The sequence below is a fragment of the Pseudophryne corroboree genome, chromosome 8, assembly GCF_028390025.1.
Source record: "Pseudophryne corroboree isolate aPseCor3 chromosome 8, aPseCor3.hap2, whole genome shotgun sequence".
Taxonomy (NCBI): Eukaryota; Metazoa; Chordata; class Amphibia; order Anura; family Myobatrachidae; genus Pseudophryne; species Pseudophryne corroboree.
The window spans coordinates 413,897,018-413,913,558 of record NC_086451.1 but is presented as its reverse complement, the minus strand read 5'-3'; the positions used below and the strand labels follow the sequence as shown (position 1 = coordinate 413,913,558).

Genomic DNA, 16,541 nt, shown 5'->3' with positions numbered 1-16,541 from the left:
GGGCATATATGTATCTGGCACTGTGGGGACATGTGTATCTGGCACTGGGGGCATATATGTATCTGGCACTGTGGGGACATGTGTATCTGGCACTGGGGGCATATATGTATCTGGCACTGTGGGGACATATGTTTCTGGCAGTGTGGAGGCACCCATATATTGGCATTGTTATATGTATGTGGCACTGTACTGGGGCATTATATGTATGTGGCACTGTACAACATGACTAAAAATAGGGTTATGACACAAGGCCATACTCCTACAAACGTCATACCGAAAGGTGTGCGCACAAAAATGGGTTGTGGCTTTATGACAACTAGGCCACACACCCATTTTTGCACACACATCTTCGGCGCGCACATGGTAGTTGCTCTTGCCCTTGACTACAGATCTTTTTTGGCTCTTTGCCTCTGACTGGTTGGCCACCCCTGCTATAGCACATACAATTATGTTAGCGATACATTAATAAAATATAGGGCCCAATTCAGACCTGATCGCTGTGCTGCAAACTTGCAGAGGTCTGCTATCAGATAGTCGCCACCCAGGGAGAGTGAAAACCTGTCCTGTGCAAGTGTGCGATCGCATGTGTACATCGTGCGTAAATTCTGCCAGGCAGCGGACAGCTACTAAACCGTTTGCAACAGGCTGATCAGGGCCAGAGCTCACGTCACACACCCTCCCTGAGAACCCTCGGGCACGCCTGCGTTTTTCCTGACACTCCCCAAAAAACGGTCAGTTACCACCCACAAACATCCGCTTCTTGCCAATCACCTGTTGCAAACGCCTGTGCATTCGACATTTTTGGACCATCCTGTCACTGTTTGGCATCACGCGTGCACATTGCAGTGCACACGCAAGCACAGTCAATCAATAATCGCCCACTGTGCGATTCCACACAGCAGCAATCAGGTCTGAATCGGGCCCATAGTCAGAACAAAACAGTAATATGTCCATAAACTGTAGTGGGTCGATCCTCCCACTTGGACCAAGGGGGTCATTCCGAGTTGTTCGCTCGTTATTTTTTTGTCGCAACGGAGCGATTAGTCGCTAATGCGCATGCGCAATGTCCGCAGTGCGACTGCGCCAAGTAAATTTGCTATGCAGTTAGGAATTTTACTCACGGCATTACAAGGTTTTTTCTTCGTTCTGGTGATCGTAATGTGATTGACAGGAAGTGGGTGTTTCTGGGCGGAAACTGGCCGTTTTCTGGGAGTGTGTGAAAAAACGCTACCGTTTCTGGGAAAAACGCGGGAGTGGCTGGAGAAACGGGGGAGTGTCTGGGCGAACGCTGGGTGTGTTTGTGACGTCAAACCAGGAACGACAAGCACTGAACTGATCGCACTGGCAGAGTAAGTCTCGAGCTACTCAGAAACTGCACAGAGAAGTCTTTTCGCAATATTGCGAATCTTTCGGTCGCAATTTTGATAAGCTAAGATTCACTCCCAGTAGGCGGCGGCTTAGCGTGTGCAAAGCTGCTAAAAGCAGCTTGCGAGCGAACAACTCGGAATGACCCCCCAAATCCAGTTTGGCAACAAACATTTTAAGAGATCCAGCTATTCAGTGTTTGGTTAGGGCAGTAGGATAACTACAGGCGCACACGTAGGGCGAGATTCAAATCTCCGCCCCCCTCTCCTGCTCCCTGTCATCGGCAGTATTTTAATGTTACTCCGGACGGGCGCGATAAGTTCATCTCAGCTCACTACCCCGGGGGTAGCGAGCTGAAATGCGTGTAAATGGGTCAAACGGGTCTTTTCACGATCGCGCCTATTACTTTAGTTGGGTTTTGGTGCTCTGAGCGCCTAAACCCGACAGTAATGGACGCGATCAGTGCGACAACGGAGGGCATTTGAATATCGCCCCTCAATCTCTCGTCACTTTAGACGGGAGATCAGAGGTGCGATAAGATTTGAATTACCCCCTTAATGGTCATTGGGGGTGATTCAGATCTGATCGCTGGGCTGCTAATTTTGCTGTCCTGCAATCAGATAGTCGCCGCCTCCAGGGGAAGTGTAAATTTGCACGTGCAAGTGTGCGATCGCATGTGTATGCCGAGCTGCTAAATCCAGTGTGTGCAGCCTCTGCGCAGCCCAGGACTTACTACTCCAGTGTGATGAAAACAGGCTGATCGGGGCCGGAGCTGACGTCACACACCCTCCCTGAAAACGCTTGGACGCGCCTGCGTTTTTCCGGACACTCCCTGTAAACGCTGAGTTGCCACCCACAAATGGCCTCCTCCTTTCAATCACCTTGCGAACCCCCGTGCGAACATTTTTGTTGTCTGACGCGCGTGCGCATTGCGGTGCATATGCATGCGCAGTTAGGACCTGATCACCCGCTGTGCGTAAACGCAAAGCAGCGCTCAGATCTGAATTGGTTGAGGCTAGATCCAAGTGGCCCAAGGGAGCTTCTCCGTCAGGGGGAGGAGCCACGACACAAGGGGGAAGAGCTACGCCAGCGGGACAGTTGCTCTAGTATCCACGCCACCAACTATTACCTTTAGCAATTAGGTGGCGAGCGTACTTTTCGGGTACCTTGTTCGGCCGTAGCTCCTCCCCCTGGTGACGTGTCTCCTCCCCTAGGTACGTCAGAAGGTCCCTACTCCCACTCCGATATAGAATCAACCAATCTGAATTGCCTCCATTGCTGACAGCAGGGCTTGTAAATATGATGAAACCCTAGATTCTCTTCTACCGTTGACAAGTATGGGTCATAGGGGTCTATTCATTATTGGGGTGCGGGGACAGCTGATATGAAAATCATCTGCCCCTCAATCTCTACCATTGCAAATTCGGCAGCAGTGAAACTAAGGGAGCGGAGCTCCTGGAAACAACTCCATCTGAAAATGGCCTAGGGGGGTCATTCCGAGTTGTTCGCTCGGTAAAAATCTTTGCATCGCAGCGATTTTCCGCTTAATGCGCATGCGCAATGTCCGCACTGCGACTGCGCCAAGTAAATTTGCTATGCACTTAGGATTTTTACTCACGGCTTTTTCATCGTTCTGGCGATCGTAATGTGATTGACAGGAAATGGGTGTTACTGGGCGGAAACAGGCCGTTTTATGGGCGTGTGGGAAAAAACGCTACCGTTTCCGGAAAAAACGCAGGAGTGGCCGGAGAAACGGAGGAGTGTCTGGGCGAACGCTGGGTGTGTTTGTGACGTCAAACCAGGAATGACAAGCACTGAAATGATCGCAGATGCCGAGTAAGTCTGGAGCTACTCAGAAACTGCTACGAGGTGTGTAATCGCAATATTGCGAATACATCGTTCGCAATTTTAAGATGCTAAGATTCACTCCCAGTAGGCGGCGGCTTAGCATGAGCAAATCTGCTAAAATCCGCTTGCGAGCGAACAACTCGGAATGACCCCCTAGGTTCCTGCAGGCTAACTCTGGAGTTTTCTTACTTTGCTGAGTACTAGGTAGCAGAGGCGTAACTAGGGTTTTCGGAGCCCAGGGCAAGATGAAGAGTGGCGCCCCCCAACCCCGTGCGCGTGCCGAACAAATGGGCGTGGCCATGCACTAGAAGGGGTGTGGCCACTGAAAATGGGGCGTGCCAACATGACTATCACCTACCCCCTGTGTTGCCTCTCAGCACTCTATCACCTACCCCTTGTGTCGTCTCTCAGCACACCTTCATTCAATTTTTGCACAGTACGAATGCAGAGTCCCTTTTTACACAGTGCCAGATACACAATTGCCCCACAGTACCAGTTACACAGTGCCCCACAGTGCCAGATACACAGTGCCCCACAGTGTCAGATCCACAGTGACAGATACAGCGCCCCACAGTGCCAGATACAATGCCCCACAGTGCCATACATGCCCCACAGTGCCAGATATTTGCCCCACAGTGCCAGTTACATTGCCCCACAGTGCCAGTTACAATGCCCCACAGTGCCAGATACATGCCCCACAGTGCCAGTTACATGCCCCACAGTGCCAGATACAATGCCCCACAGTGCCAGTTACTTGCCCCACAGTGCCAGATACATGCCCCACAGTGCCAGTTACATGCCCCACAGTGCCAGATATAAGCCTCCCACCCCCCATCACTCACCGCTTCTCTCTGCTATGTGAGGGAAGAAGAGTGCAGCGCAGCGCCTCTCCTGCCCCTCAACGCTCCAGGTCTCCGGCGGCGGCTATCTTAAATGTGGCGCCGGTTCGTTAGCCAATCAGAGCTCGCGGACCGGCAGCCAATCAGGAGCCGGTCCGCAAGTTCTGATTGGCTAACGCCGCCGGAGACCGGACACACACGCAGCGCTGCTGGCAGCGCCGCACGACAACGGCTGTTAGCACATTGAGGGCAGGAGAGACGCTGCGCTCTCCTCCCCTCACATTGCAGCGTGACGGGAGCGAGTGGGCATGATGCCCTGGACACCGGCGGCGCCCCCCTCTGCTGGGCCTGCCAAGGCGCGCAGGGCACGTGCCCCACTCGCCCTGCCTTAGTTACGCCTCTGCTAGGTAGTCACATGAGGCCCCTTATAATGAAAGGGACTGTTACTAAAAAAATTCAAATTGTTACTAAAAATATTCAATTAGCGGGAATCCCACAAAGTCAGACTGAAGCTCGCAGCTGCATGAGCTGTGAGGTAGAGTCTGCGAGAAAAAGCAAATCAGGTTCACGCGCGGGAAAAAAAAACCGATACCCCTTTTCCACCTCTGTAGCACGGGTTGCAGCCGTATCGCCTGACACGGCTGCGACCCGTGCTACATCCCCCTTTTCCACAGCGCTCACAACCCGGCATATTGCCGGGTTGTTGACGCTGCTGCTGACGCGACAGGGGGCGGCGCTGGGAGATCACATGATCTCCCAGCGCCGCCCTTCCATTCACTGTGAACGGGCACAGCTCTTGTTCACACTACACAGCTTACCGGGTGGAACACGTGTTCAACCCGGCAAGCTACCCGGGTAGGATTCCCGGATCACTTGATCCGGGAATTTGCAGGGGGAACCCTTTTCCACTAGGGAAAAACACGGGTAAATGCGTGCCCCCGCGCATTTACCTGTGTTTTAAAAGCTAGTGGAAAAGGAGTATAATTGATTCCCGAGTTTAGGCAGAATCAGTGAGTTTTTCGCGCCTGTATCCCGATTTTTAGGAGCAGGAATCAGGCTATTTAATTGAATATCCTTTCCCTGGGATTTTGGCTGGCAAGCAACTGACTAGACATTATTATCAGGTCAAAATAATACAGAGCTGGTTTTTTACATCTACTATAAAGAGAGATCTCCCGACTGCACATTATTATCAGGACGGGATCAGACAGTGCTTGGTCTCTGTATCTAATATAGAGACATCTCCCGACTGCACATTATTATCAGGACGGGATCAGACAGCGCCAGGTCTCTGTATCTAATATAGAGAGAGATCTCCTGACTGCACATTATTATCAGGACAGGATCAGACAGCGCCGAGTCTCTGTATCTAATATAGAGAGAGATCTCCTGACTGCACATTATTATCAGGACGGGATCAGACAGCACCGGGTCTCTGTATCTAATATAAAGAGATCTCCTGACTGCACATTATTATCAGGACGGGATCAGACAGCGCCAGGTCTCTGTATCTAATATAGAGAGAGATCTCCTGACTGCACATTATTATCAGGACGGGATCAGACAGCGCCGGGTCTCTGTATCTAATATAAAGAGAGAGATCTCCTGACTACACATTATTATCAGGACAGGATCAGACAGCGGTGGGTCTCTGTATCTAATATAGAGAGAGATCTTCTGACTACACATTATTATCAGGACGGGATCAGACAGCGGTGGGTCTCTGTATCTAATATAGAGAGAGATCTCCTGACTGCACATTATTATCAGGATGGGATCAGACAGCACCGGGTCTCTGTATCTAATATAGAGAGATCTCCTGACTGCATATTATTATCAGGACGGGATCAGACAGCGGTGGGTCTCTGTATCTAATATAGAGAGAGATCTCCTGACTACACATTATTATCAGGACGGGATTAGACAGCGCCGGGTCTCTGTATCTAATATAGAGAGAGATCTCCTGACTGCACATTATTATCAGGACGGGATCAGACAGCACCGGGTCTCTGTATCTAATATAGAGAGAGATCTCCTGACTGCATATTATTATCACGACAGGATCAGACAGCGCCGGGTCTCTGTATCTAATATAGAGAGAGATCTCCTGACTGCACATTATTATCAGGACGGGATCAGACAGCGCCGGGACTCTGTATATAATATAGAGAGAGATCTCCTGACTGCACATTATTATCAGGACAGGATCAGACAGCACCGGGTCTCTGTATCTAATATAGAGAGAGATCTCCTGACTGCACATTATTATCAGGACAGGATCAGACAGCGCCGAGTCTCTGTATCTAATATAGAGAGAGATCTCCTGACTGCACATTATTATCAGGACGGGATCAGACAGCACCGGGTCTCTGTATCTAATATAAAGAGATCTCCTGACTGCACATTATTATCAGGACGGGATCAGACAGCGCCAGGTCTCTGTATCTAATATAGAGAGAGATCTCCTGACTGCACATTATTATCAGGACGGGATCAGACAGCGCCGGGTCTCTGTATCTAATATAAAGAGAGAGATCTCTTGACTACACATTATTATCAGGACAGGATCAGACAGCGGTGGGTCTCTGTATCTAATATAGAGAGAGATCTTCTGACTACACATTATTATCAGGACGGGATCAGACAGCGGTGGGTCTCTGTATCTAATATAGAGAGAGATCTCCTGACTGCACATTATTATCAGGATGGGATCAGACAGCGCCGGGTCTCTGTATCTAATATAGAGAGATCTCCTGACTGCATATTATTATCAGGACGGGATCAGACAGCGGTGGGTCTCTGTATCTAATATAGAGAGAGATCTCCTGACTACACATTATTATCAGGACGGGATTAGACAGCGCCGGGTCTCTGTATCTAATATAGAGAGAGATCTCCTGACTGCACATTATTATCAGGACGGGATCAGACAGCACCGGGTCTCTGTATCTAATATAGAGAGAGATCTCCTGACTGCATATTATTATCACGACAGGATCAGACAGCGCCGGGTCTCTGTATCTAATATAGAGAGAGATCTCCTGACTGCACATTATTATCAGGACGGGATCAGACAGCGCCGGGACTCTGTATCTAATATAGAGAGAGATCTCCTGACTGCACATTATTATCAGGACAGGATCAGACAGCACCGGGTCTCTGTATCTAATATAGAGAGAGATCTCCTGACTGCACATTATTGTCAGGACGGGATCAGACAGCGCCGGGTCTCTGTATCTAATATAGAGAGATCTCCTGACTGCACATTATTATCTCTGTATCTAATATAGAGAGAGATCTCCTGACTGCACATTATTATCAGGACGGGATCAGACAGCGCCGGGTCTCTGTATCTAATATAGAGAGAGATCTCCTGACTACACATTATTATCAGGATGGGATCAGACAGCGCCGGGTCTCTGTATCTAATATAGAGAGATCTCCTGACTGCACATTATTATCAGGACGGGATCAGACAGCGCCGGGTCTCTGTACCTAATATAGAGAGATCTCCTGACTGCACATTATTATCAGGACGGGATCAAACAGCGCCGGGTCTCTGTATCTAATATAGAGAGAGATCTCCTGACTGCACATTATTATCAGGACAGGATCAGACAGCGCCGGGTCTCTGTATCTAATATAGAGAGAGATCTCCTGACTACACATTATTATCAGGACGGGATCAGACAGCGCCGGGTCTCTGTATCTAATATAGAGAGAGATCTCCTGACTACACATTATTATCAGGACGGGATCAGACAGCGCCGGGTCTCTGTATCTAATATAGAGAGAGATCTCCTGACTGCACATTATTATCAGGACGGGATCAGACAGCGCCGGGTCTCTGTATCTAATATAGAGAGATCTCTTGACTGCACATTATTATCAGGACGGGATCAGACAGCGCCGAGTCTCTGTATCTAATATAGAGAGAGATCTCCTGACTGCACATTATTATCAGGATGGGATCAGACAGCACCGGGTCTCTGTATCTAATATAGAGAGAGATCTCCTGACTGCATATTATTATCAGGACGGGCTCAGACAGCGCAGAGTCTCTGTATCTAATATAGAGAGAGATCTCCTGACTGCACATTATTATCAGGACGGGATCAGACGGCGCCGGGTCTCTGTATCTAATATAGAGAGAGATCTCCTGACTGCACATTATTATCAGGATGGGATCAGACAGCGCCGGGTCTCTGTATCTAATATAGAGAGAGATCTCCTGACTACACATTATTATCAGGATGGGATCAGACAGCGCCGGGTCTCTGTATCTAATATAGAGAGAGAGATCTCCTGACTGCACATTATTATCAGGATGGGATCAGACAGCGCCGGGTCTCTGTATCTAATATAGAGAGAGATCTCCTGACTGGTCATTATTATCAGGACGGGATCAGACAGCGCCGGGTCTCTGTACCTAATATAGAGAGAGATCTCCTGACTACACATTATTATCAGGATGGGATCAGACAGCGCCGGGTCTCTGTATCTAATATAGAGAGAGAGATCTCCTGACTGCACACTATTATCAGGATGGGATCAGACAGCGCCGGGTCTCTGTATCTAATATAAAGAGAGATCTCCTGAATGGTCATTATTATCAGGACGGGATCAGACAGCGCCGGGTCTCTGTACCTAATATAGAGAGATATCTCCTGACTGCACATTATTATCAGGACGGGATCAGACAGCGCCGGGTCTCTGTATCTAATATAGAGAGAGATCTCCTGACTGCACATTATTATCAGGATGGGATCAGACAGCGCCGGGTCTCTGTATCTAATATAGAGAGAGATCTCCTGACTGCACATTATTATCAGGACGGGATCAGACAGCGCCGGGTCTCTGCATCTAATATAGAGAGAGATCTCCTGACTGCACATTATTATCAGGACGGGATCAGACAGCGCCGGGTCTCTGTATCTAATATAGAGAGAGATCTCCTGACTACACATTATTATCAGGATGGGATCAGACAGCGCCGGTCTCTGTATCTAATATAGAGAGAGATCTCCTGACTGCACATTATTATCAGGACGGGATCAGACAGCGCCGGGTCTCTGTATCTAATATAGAGAGAGATCTCCTGACTACACATTATTATCAGGACGGGATCAGACAGCGCTGAGTCTCTGTATCTAATATAAAGAGATCTCCTGACTGCACATTATTATCAGGACAGGATCAGACAGCGCCGGGTCTCTGTATCTAATATATAGAGAGATCTCCTGACTGCATATTATTATCAGGACGGGATCAGACAGCGCCGGGGCTCTGTATCTAATATAAAGAGATCTCCTGACTGCACACTATCAGGACGGGATCAGACAGCGCCGGGTCTCTGTATCTAATATAGAGAGACCTCCTGACTGCACATTATTATCAGGACAGGATCAGACAGCGCCGGGTCTCTGTATCTAATATAGAGAGATCTCCTGACTGCACATTATTATCAGGACGGGATCAGACAGCGCCGGGTCTCTGTACCTAATATAGAGAGATCTCCTGACTGCACATTATTATCAGGACGGGATCAGACAGCGCCGGGTCTCTGTATCTAATATAGAGAGAGATCTCCTGACTGCACATTATTATCAGGACAGGATCAGACAGCGCCGGGTCTCTGTATCTAATATAGAGAGAGATCTCCTGACTACACATTATTATCAGGACGGGATCAGACAGCGCCGGGTCTCTGTATCTAATATAGAGAGAGATCTCCTGACTACACATTATTATCAGGACGGGATCAGACAGCGCCGGGTCTCTGTATCTAATATAGAGAGAGATCTCCTGACTGCACATTATTATCAGGACGGGATCAGACAGCGCCGGGTCTCTGTATCTAATATAGAGAGAGATCTCCTGACTACACATTATTATCAGGATGGGATCAGACAGCGCCGGTCTCTGTATCTAATATAGAGAGAGATCTCCTGACTGCACATTATTATCAGGACGGGATCAGACAGCGCTGAGTCTCTGTATCTAATATAAAGAGATCTCCTGACTGCACATTATTATCAGGACAGGATCAGACAGCGCCGGGTCTCTGTATCTAATATATAGAGAGATCTCCTGACTGCATATTATTATCAGGACGGGATCAGACAGCGCCGGGGCTCTGTATCTAATATAAAGAGATCTCCTGACTGCACATTATCAGGACGGGATCAGACAGCGCCGGGTCTCTGTATCTAATATAGAGAGACCTCCTGACTGCACATTATTATCAGGACAGGATCAGACAGCGCCGGGTCTCTGTATCTAATATAGAGAGATCTCCTGACTGCACATTATTATCAGGACGGGATCAGACAGCGCCGGGTCTCTGTACCTAATATAGAGAGATCTCCTGACTGCACATTATTATCAGGACGGGATCAGACAGCGCCGGGTCTCTGTATCTAATATAGAGAGAGATCTCCTGACTGCACATTATTATCAGGACAGGATCAGACAGCGCCGGGTCTCTGTATCTAATATAGAGAGAGATCTCCTGACTACACATTATTATCAGGACGGGATCAGACAGCGCCGGGTCTCTGTATCTAATATAGAGAGAGATCTCCTGACTACACATTATTATCAGGACGGGATCAGACAGCGCCGGGTCTCTGTATCTAATATATAGAGAGATCTCCTGACTGCACATTATTATCAGGACGGGATCAGACAGCGCCGGGTCTCTGTATCTAATATAGAGAGATCTCAACTGCACATTATTATCAGGACGGGATCAGACAGCACCGGGTCTCTGTATCTAATATAGAGAGAGATCTCCTGACTGCATATTATTATCAGGATGGGATCAGACAGCACCGGGTCTCTGTATCTAATATAGAGAGATCTCCTGACTGCATATTATTATCAGGACGGGCTCAGACAGCGCAGAGTCTCTGTATCTAATATAGAGAGAGATCTCCTGACTGCACATTATTATCAGGACGGGATCAGACAGCGCCGGGTCTCTGTATCTAATACAGAGAGAGATCTCCAGACTGCACATTATTATCAGGACGGGATCAGACAGTGCCGGGTCTCTGTATCTAATATAGAGAGAGATCTCCTGACTGCACATTATTATCAGGATGGGATCAGACAGCGCCGGGTCTCTGTATCTAATATAGAGAGAGATCTCCTGACTACACATTATTATCAGGATGGGATCAGACAGCGCCGGGTCTCTGTATCTAATATAGAGAGAGAGATCTCCTGACTGCACATTATTATCAGGATGGGATCAGATAGCGCCGGGTCTCTGTATCTAATATAGAGAGAGATCTCCTGACTGGTCATTATTATCAGGACGGGATCAGACAGCGCCGGGTCTCTGTACCTAATATAGAGAGAGATCTCCTGACTACACATTATTATCAGGATGGGATCAGACAGCGCCGGGTCTCTGTATCTAATATAGAGAGAGATCTCCTGACTGCACATTATTATCAGGATGGGATCAGACAGCACCGGGTCTCTGTATCTAATATGAAGAGAGATCTCCTGACTGGTCATTATTATCAGGACGGGATCAGACAGCGCCGGGTCTCTGTTCCTAATATAGAGAGATATCTCCTGACTGCACATTATTATCAGGACGGGATCAGACAGCGCCGGGTCTCTGTATCTAATATAGAGAGAGATCTCCTGACTGCACATTATTATCTGGATGGGATCAGACAGCGCCGGGTCTCTGTACCTAATATAGAGAGATATCTCCTGACTGCACATTATTATCAGGACGGGATCAGACAGCGCCGGGTCTCTGTATCTAATATAGAGAGAGATCTCCTGACTGCACATTATTATCAGGACGGGATCAGACAGCGCCGAGTCTCTGTATCTAATATAGAGAGAGATCTCCTGACTGCACATTATTATCAGGACGGGATCAGACAGCGCCGGGTCTCTGTATCTAATATAGAGAGAGATCTCCTGACTACACATTATTATCAGGATGGGATCAGACAGCGCCGGGTCTCTGTATCTAATATAGAGAGAGATCTCCTGACTGCACATTATTATCAGGATGGGATCAGACAGCGCCGGGTCTCTGTATCTAATATAGAGAGAGATCTCCTGACTGGTCATTATTATCAGGACGGGATCAGACAGCGCCGGGTCTCTGTACCTAATATAGAGAGAGATCTCCTGACTACACATTATTATCAGGATGGGATCAGACAGCGCCGGGTCTCTGTACCTAATATAGAGAGAGATCTCCTGACTACACATTATTATCAGGATGGGATCAGACAGCGCCGGGTCTCTGTATCTAATATAGAGAGAGATCTCCTGACTGCACATTATTATCAGGCTGGGATCAGACAGCGCCGAGTCTCTGTATCTAATATAGAGAGATCTCCTGACTGTACATTATTATTAGAAATGAGCGGGTTCGGTTTTACTCGGATTTGCTCGGGTCTCAAAGCGGCATTTTATTGGCTCACGAATGTCGCGTGTTTTAGATCGCCAATAAGAAAAATCCGTGAGATCCGGGTAAATCCGAGTTAAACCGAACCCGCACATGTCTAATTTATTATAAGGATAGGATCAGACAGTGCTGAGTCTCTGTATCAAATATAGAGAGATGTCCTGACTGCACATTATTATCAGGATGGGATCAGACAGCGCCGGGTCTCTGTATCTAATATAGAGAGAGATCTCCTGACTGGTCATTATTATCAGGACGGGATCAGACAGTGCAGGGTCTCTGTACCTAATATAGAGAGAGATCTCCTGACTACACATTATTATCAGGATGGGATCAGACAGCGCCGGGTCTCTGTATCTAATATAGAGAGAGATCTCCTGACTGCACATTATTATCAGGATGGGATCAGACAGCGCCGGGTCTCTGTATCTAATATAGAGAGAGATCTCCTGACTGGTCAATATTATCAGGACGGGATCAGACAGCGCCGGGTCTCTGTACCTAATATAGAGAGAGATCTCCTGACTGGTCATTATTATCAGGATGGGATCAGACAGCGCCGAGTCTCTGTATCTAATATAGAGAGAGATCTCCTGACTGCACATTATTATCAGGATGGGATCAGACAGCGCCGGGTCTCTGTATCTAATATAGAGAGATCTCCTGACTGCACATTATTATTAGAAATGAGCGGGTTCGGTTTTACTCGGATTTGCTCGGGTCTCAAAGCGGCATCTTATTGGCTCACGAATGTCGCGTGTTTTAGATCGCCAATAAGAAAAATCCGTGAGATCCGGGTAAATCCGAGTAAAACCGAACCCGCACATCTCTAATTTATTATCAGGACAGGATCAGACAGCGCTGAGTCTCTGTATCAAATATAGAGAGATGTCCTGACTGCACATTATTAGCAGGACGGGATCAGATAGTTCTGTTTTTCAGATCCAATAAACTAATAAATAATGTAATAATATCTAATCACAGTTAAGACAATAAATATTGACACTGCAATTTCTAAATGTTTTGGTTAAGCAGCACCTTAAGGTCTGTACACATTAGACGATGTCGCTCTGTGAGCGACGTCGTCTAATGTTTTCCCCTCCCGAGCCGGCCGGTCGGCGGCCGACTGTACACACTGATCGATATGACCGCTCATATCGCTCAGTGACGTCACGCCTCCGCCAGCCCTGCATGCAGGTTGTGGACGACAGCAACATGGCCGCGCACCGGTCGTCGCTGGCGGCATACACACTTGCCGATAAAATGAGCGACGTCGCTCAGGGAGGGGGAAAATGAGCGACGTCGCTCGTTTTATCGGCAAGTGTGTATGGGCCTTTAGAGGAGTATTGCAGTACAAAGTGTTTCTAAAGTCCAGTGCAAAGTTTAAATGCTATATGAATTACATACACACATGAAACATTTTTACTGTATTATAGTGTATAAATGACATGTTACATAAGTATGGCACTGTAGGTCGCTTCACTGCCACTTAAAGTATTACTATAATTTACTGTGCTATTCTAAAAACCTGTATATTCTTTGGCAAAAGTTAAAATATTAGTATAAGAATTATTTTTGCTCTCTGCAAGCCATAGTGCACCCATGATATATAACTAATGATATATTTCCCTAGCATTATAACAAAGTGACATGTAATATGTAACTTCCTGCATGAATCACCCTTGATGTTACTGAATGGAGGCTCTTAGGGGGTGGATAACTGATATTATCTAACACATATCTGGGCAGAACCAGTGCCCATACCAACATTTTTAGACTCAATGACTTCCAGTGCAGGCAGATAGCTAGGGCAAATGTAGCAATTTCTGAGCACAGTGCAGCAGAGAAGGGGTTAATGGTTCATTGTAACATTCTGGTTTGATCCTCTTCCTGTCCTTTTACAAAATGCAATATACAGCATGTATGTGGCTGTGCATTATGTAGCTGGGTCCTGGTGCCTGCCATCCGGGGACCTTGCTAAGGGCTGAGAGCTGCTGATTCCCCTGGATGAGAACATGAAGCATCTCTGAATGGAGATTTTTTTGTGAATGGCTGGTCACATGACCAGAGGTTCTTTGTGCTGGCAGGTGAGAGTGTGACAGGGGTCCCTAAATCCATGGCTGCTGCTGCTGGACTAGAGACCTGTGTGCTGGCTCAGGCCTGGGGATCACGCTGCAGAGACACACACATGCAAGCACACATACATACATACATGCATACATCTATCCACACACAGCAAGAGGGAGGGGGTGGAGGGTGGGGAGGAGAAGCAGCTATCATGGTTCCTCAAACTGATCACAGCCCTTTTTTTATGAATGAATCCAGATGCAAATAGGGTTGATTCACAAAAATCTGCCCCTTCCTCTTCCCCATCTTGAAAATAGAGACCAGGAGAAATGGGATTGTCTCCCAACACCCTTTCCCATGCACTGCCTGAGTGCACACATAGCAGCAGCAGCAGCTATGTCAGGACACAATACAGAATAAGAGGGGAATCAGGGGATGTGACAGATTGGAGGCAAATACTGCACACAGCAGCCATGCAGAATGACAGTGGGATCATGACAGTCAGATGTTGGGACTGGAAGCTGCTGTGTTATATGTATGGATCTCTGTGCACTGGCTGCTCCCTATGCTATATCACAGCATTCTATAGGGTTCCAGGCAAGTGTGCAATGATAGATAAAAAAGGCAAAACTCACTCTCTGTCCATAGCTGATTGGGAATCCAAGAATGGATGTCTGTTGTATCCTGGGATCCTGTCTTGCCAGTGTAATGTGTATGGTGGAGAAATGCAATTGCTGGCAGGAGGGTTTATTTCTCATCTCCCCTGTTTTTTTCTCTCTTTCTGCATTTTTTCCTGGGCATCATGATGTGGCTGTTGGAGGAGCAGCCATCTTCCAGGTAACAACATCTCAGATCACCCCCATCCCTCCCTCCTCCTCCCCTCCTCCTCCTCTCTGCCTCCTGGGCTGTGTCTGTGCTGCGCTGCACCTGGAGGCTGCTGAGCTGCGATGATCAGCGGCTCTGGCTGCTTCCAGGACCGGGGATGGAGAGCTGGGGCCCGGGAGGCTGTTGTGGGGTGATGCAGGGAATGGGGGTTGCACGAAGGAGCAAACGAAGGGGGGAGAGCTAGGCAAGGAAGGAGTCTGCACGGTCCTAGCGCTAGGCAGACGCAGGGATGCACCTGTTTCTTTAGAAGATGGATAATGTAGCAGCACTGGAGCATCCTTTAGAATGATCCATTTCTGCAATCTGTAGCTTTTTGGGTTTCTTTCTTTTGAAGCTGGGATATTAATTACAAATAGCAACAGTATATTAGGGTGGTCTTAGCTCTCAGTGGCCCCAGTGGGGTATTTCTGGGGGGTAGGGTGGGAAAAGATTACATTTTAAGCTGTTTTTAGACATGTAGGAACGTGGCAGTGAAAGGGTGGGGAGGGTAAATTGATCACATTGCCCCCCCACAGTTCCACTCTGGTACTGCATGATTGTGTCCTATGTTTCTCACACATCCTATATAAATTTATATCAGCACATTTGGAGGGTTTTTCAGACTCAGTAGCAGTTTTGTGGCCACCACTGTTTAAAATTGCAGTGCCGAAGGCCGTCGGAGAGCTACGATCACCTCTGCCTTATTGACAGGCAGAGGCGGTCGCTGGGCATGGGGAGGGGGGGGGGGGGCGCGGAACAGCTGCGTTTGGCCGTCGTTTTGTGGGCGCTGTCCGGACAACGCAGGCGTGGCAGGACCATGCGGGGGGCGGGCCGCAGCGGCTGCGTAACCTCACATGCAGCCTCTTCGACCAGGAGCAGTGACGAGCAACTCCTGGCCAGCCGCAGGAACTGCGCCGGCCGAGAGTGACTTTCCATGTACAAAAGCATCGCCGCTGTGCGACGCTTTTGTATTTGTGCGGGGGGGGGGGGGGCGCGGACATGCATGCGGGTCGGACTAGCACTGTGCTCGGCGTCCCCCGCATGTCTGTGTCCCTAATCGTAGCTGTGCTAAATGTAGCACAGCTACAATCCACTCGGAATGACCCCCTAAG

The 16,541-nt window shown here is 48.2% G+C and overlaps 1 protein-coding gene across 1 annotated transcript in view; it reads right to left on the bottom strand.

Annotated features, from left to right (window-relative positions):
* The window catches only part of SPRED3 (sprouty related EVH1 domain containing 3), a 99,155-nt gene extending 83,737 nt beyond the window's left edge, over positions 1-15,418 (bottom strand). Inside the window, exon 1 of the mRNA XM_063937885.1 lies at positions 15,201-15,418. Within this exon, the coding sequence (XP_063793955.1) occupies positions 15,201-15,211 (11 nt within the window). The 5' untranslated portion in view covers positions 15,212-15,418. The remainder of the gene's footprint in view (positions 1-15,200) is intronic.
* Positions 15,419-16,541: the final 1,123 nt, after the last annotated feature.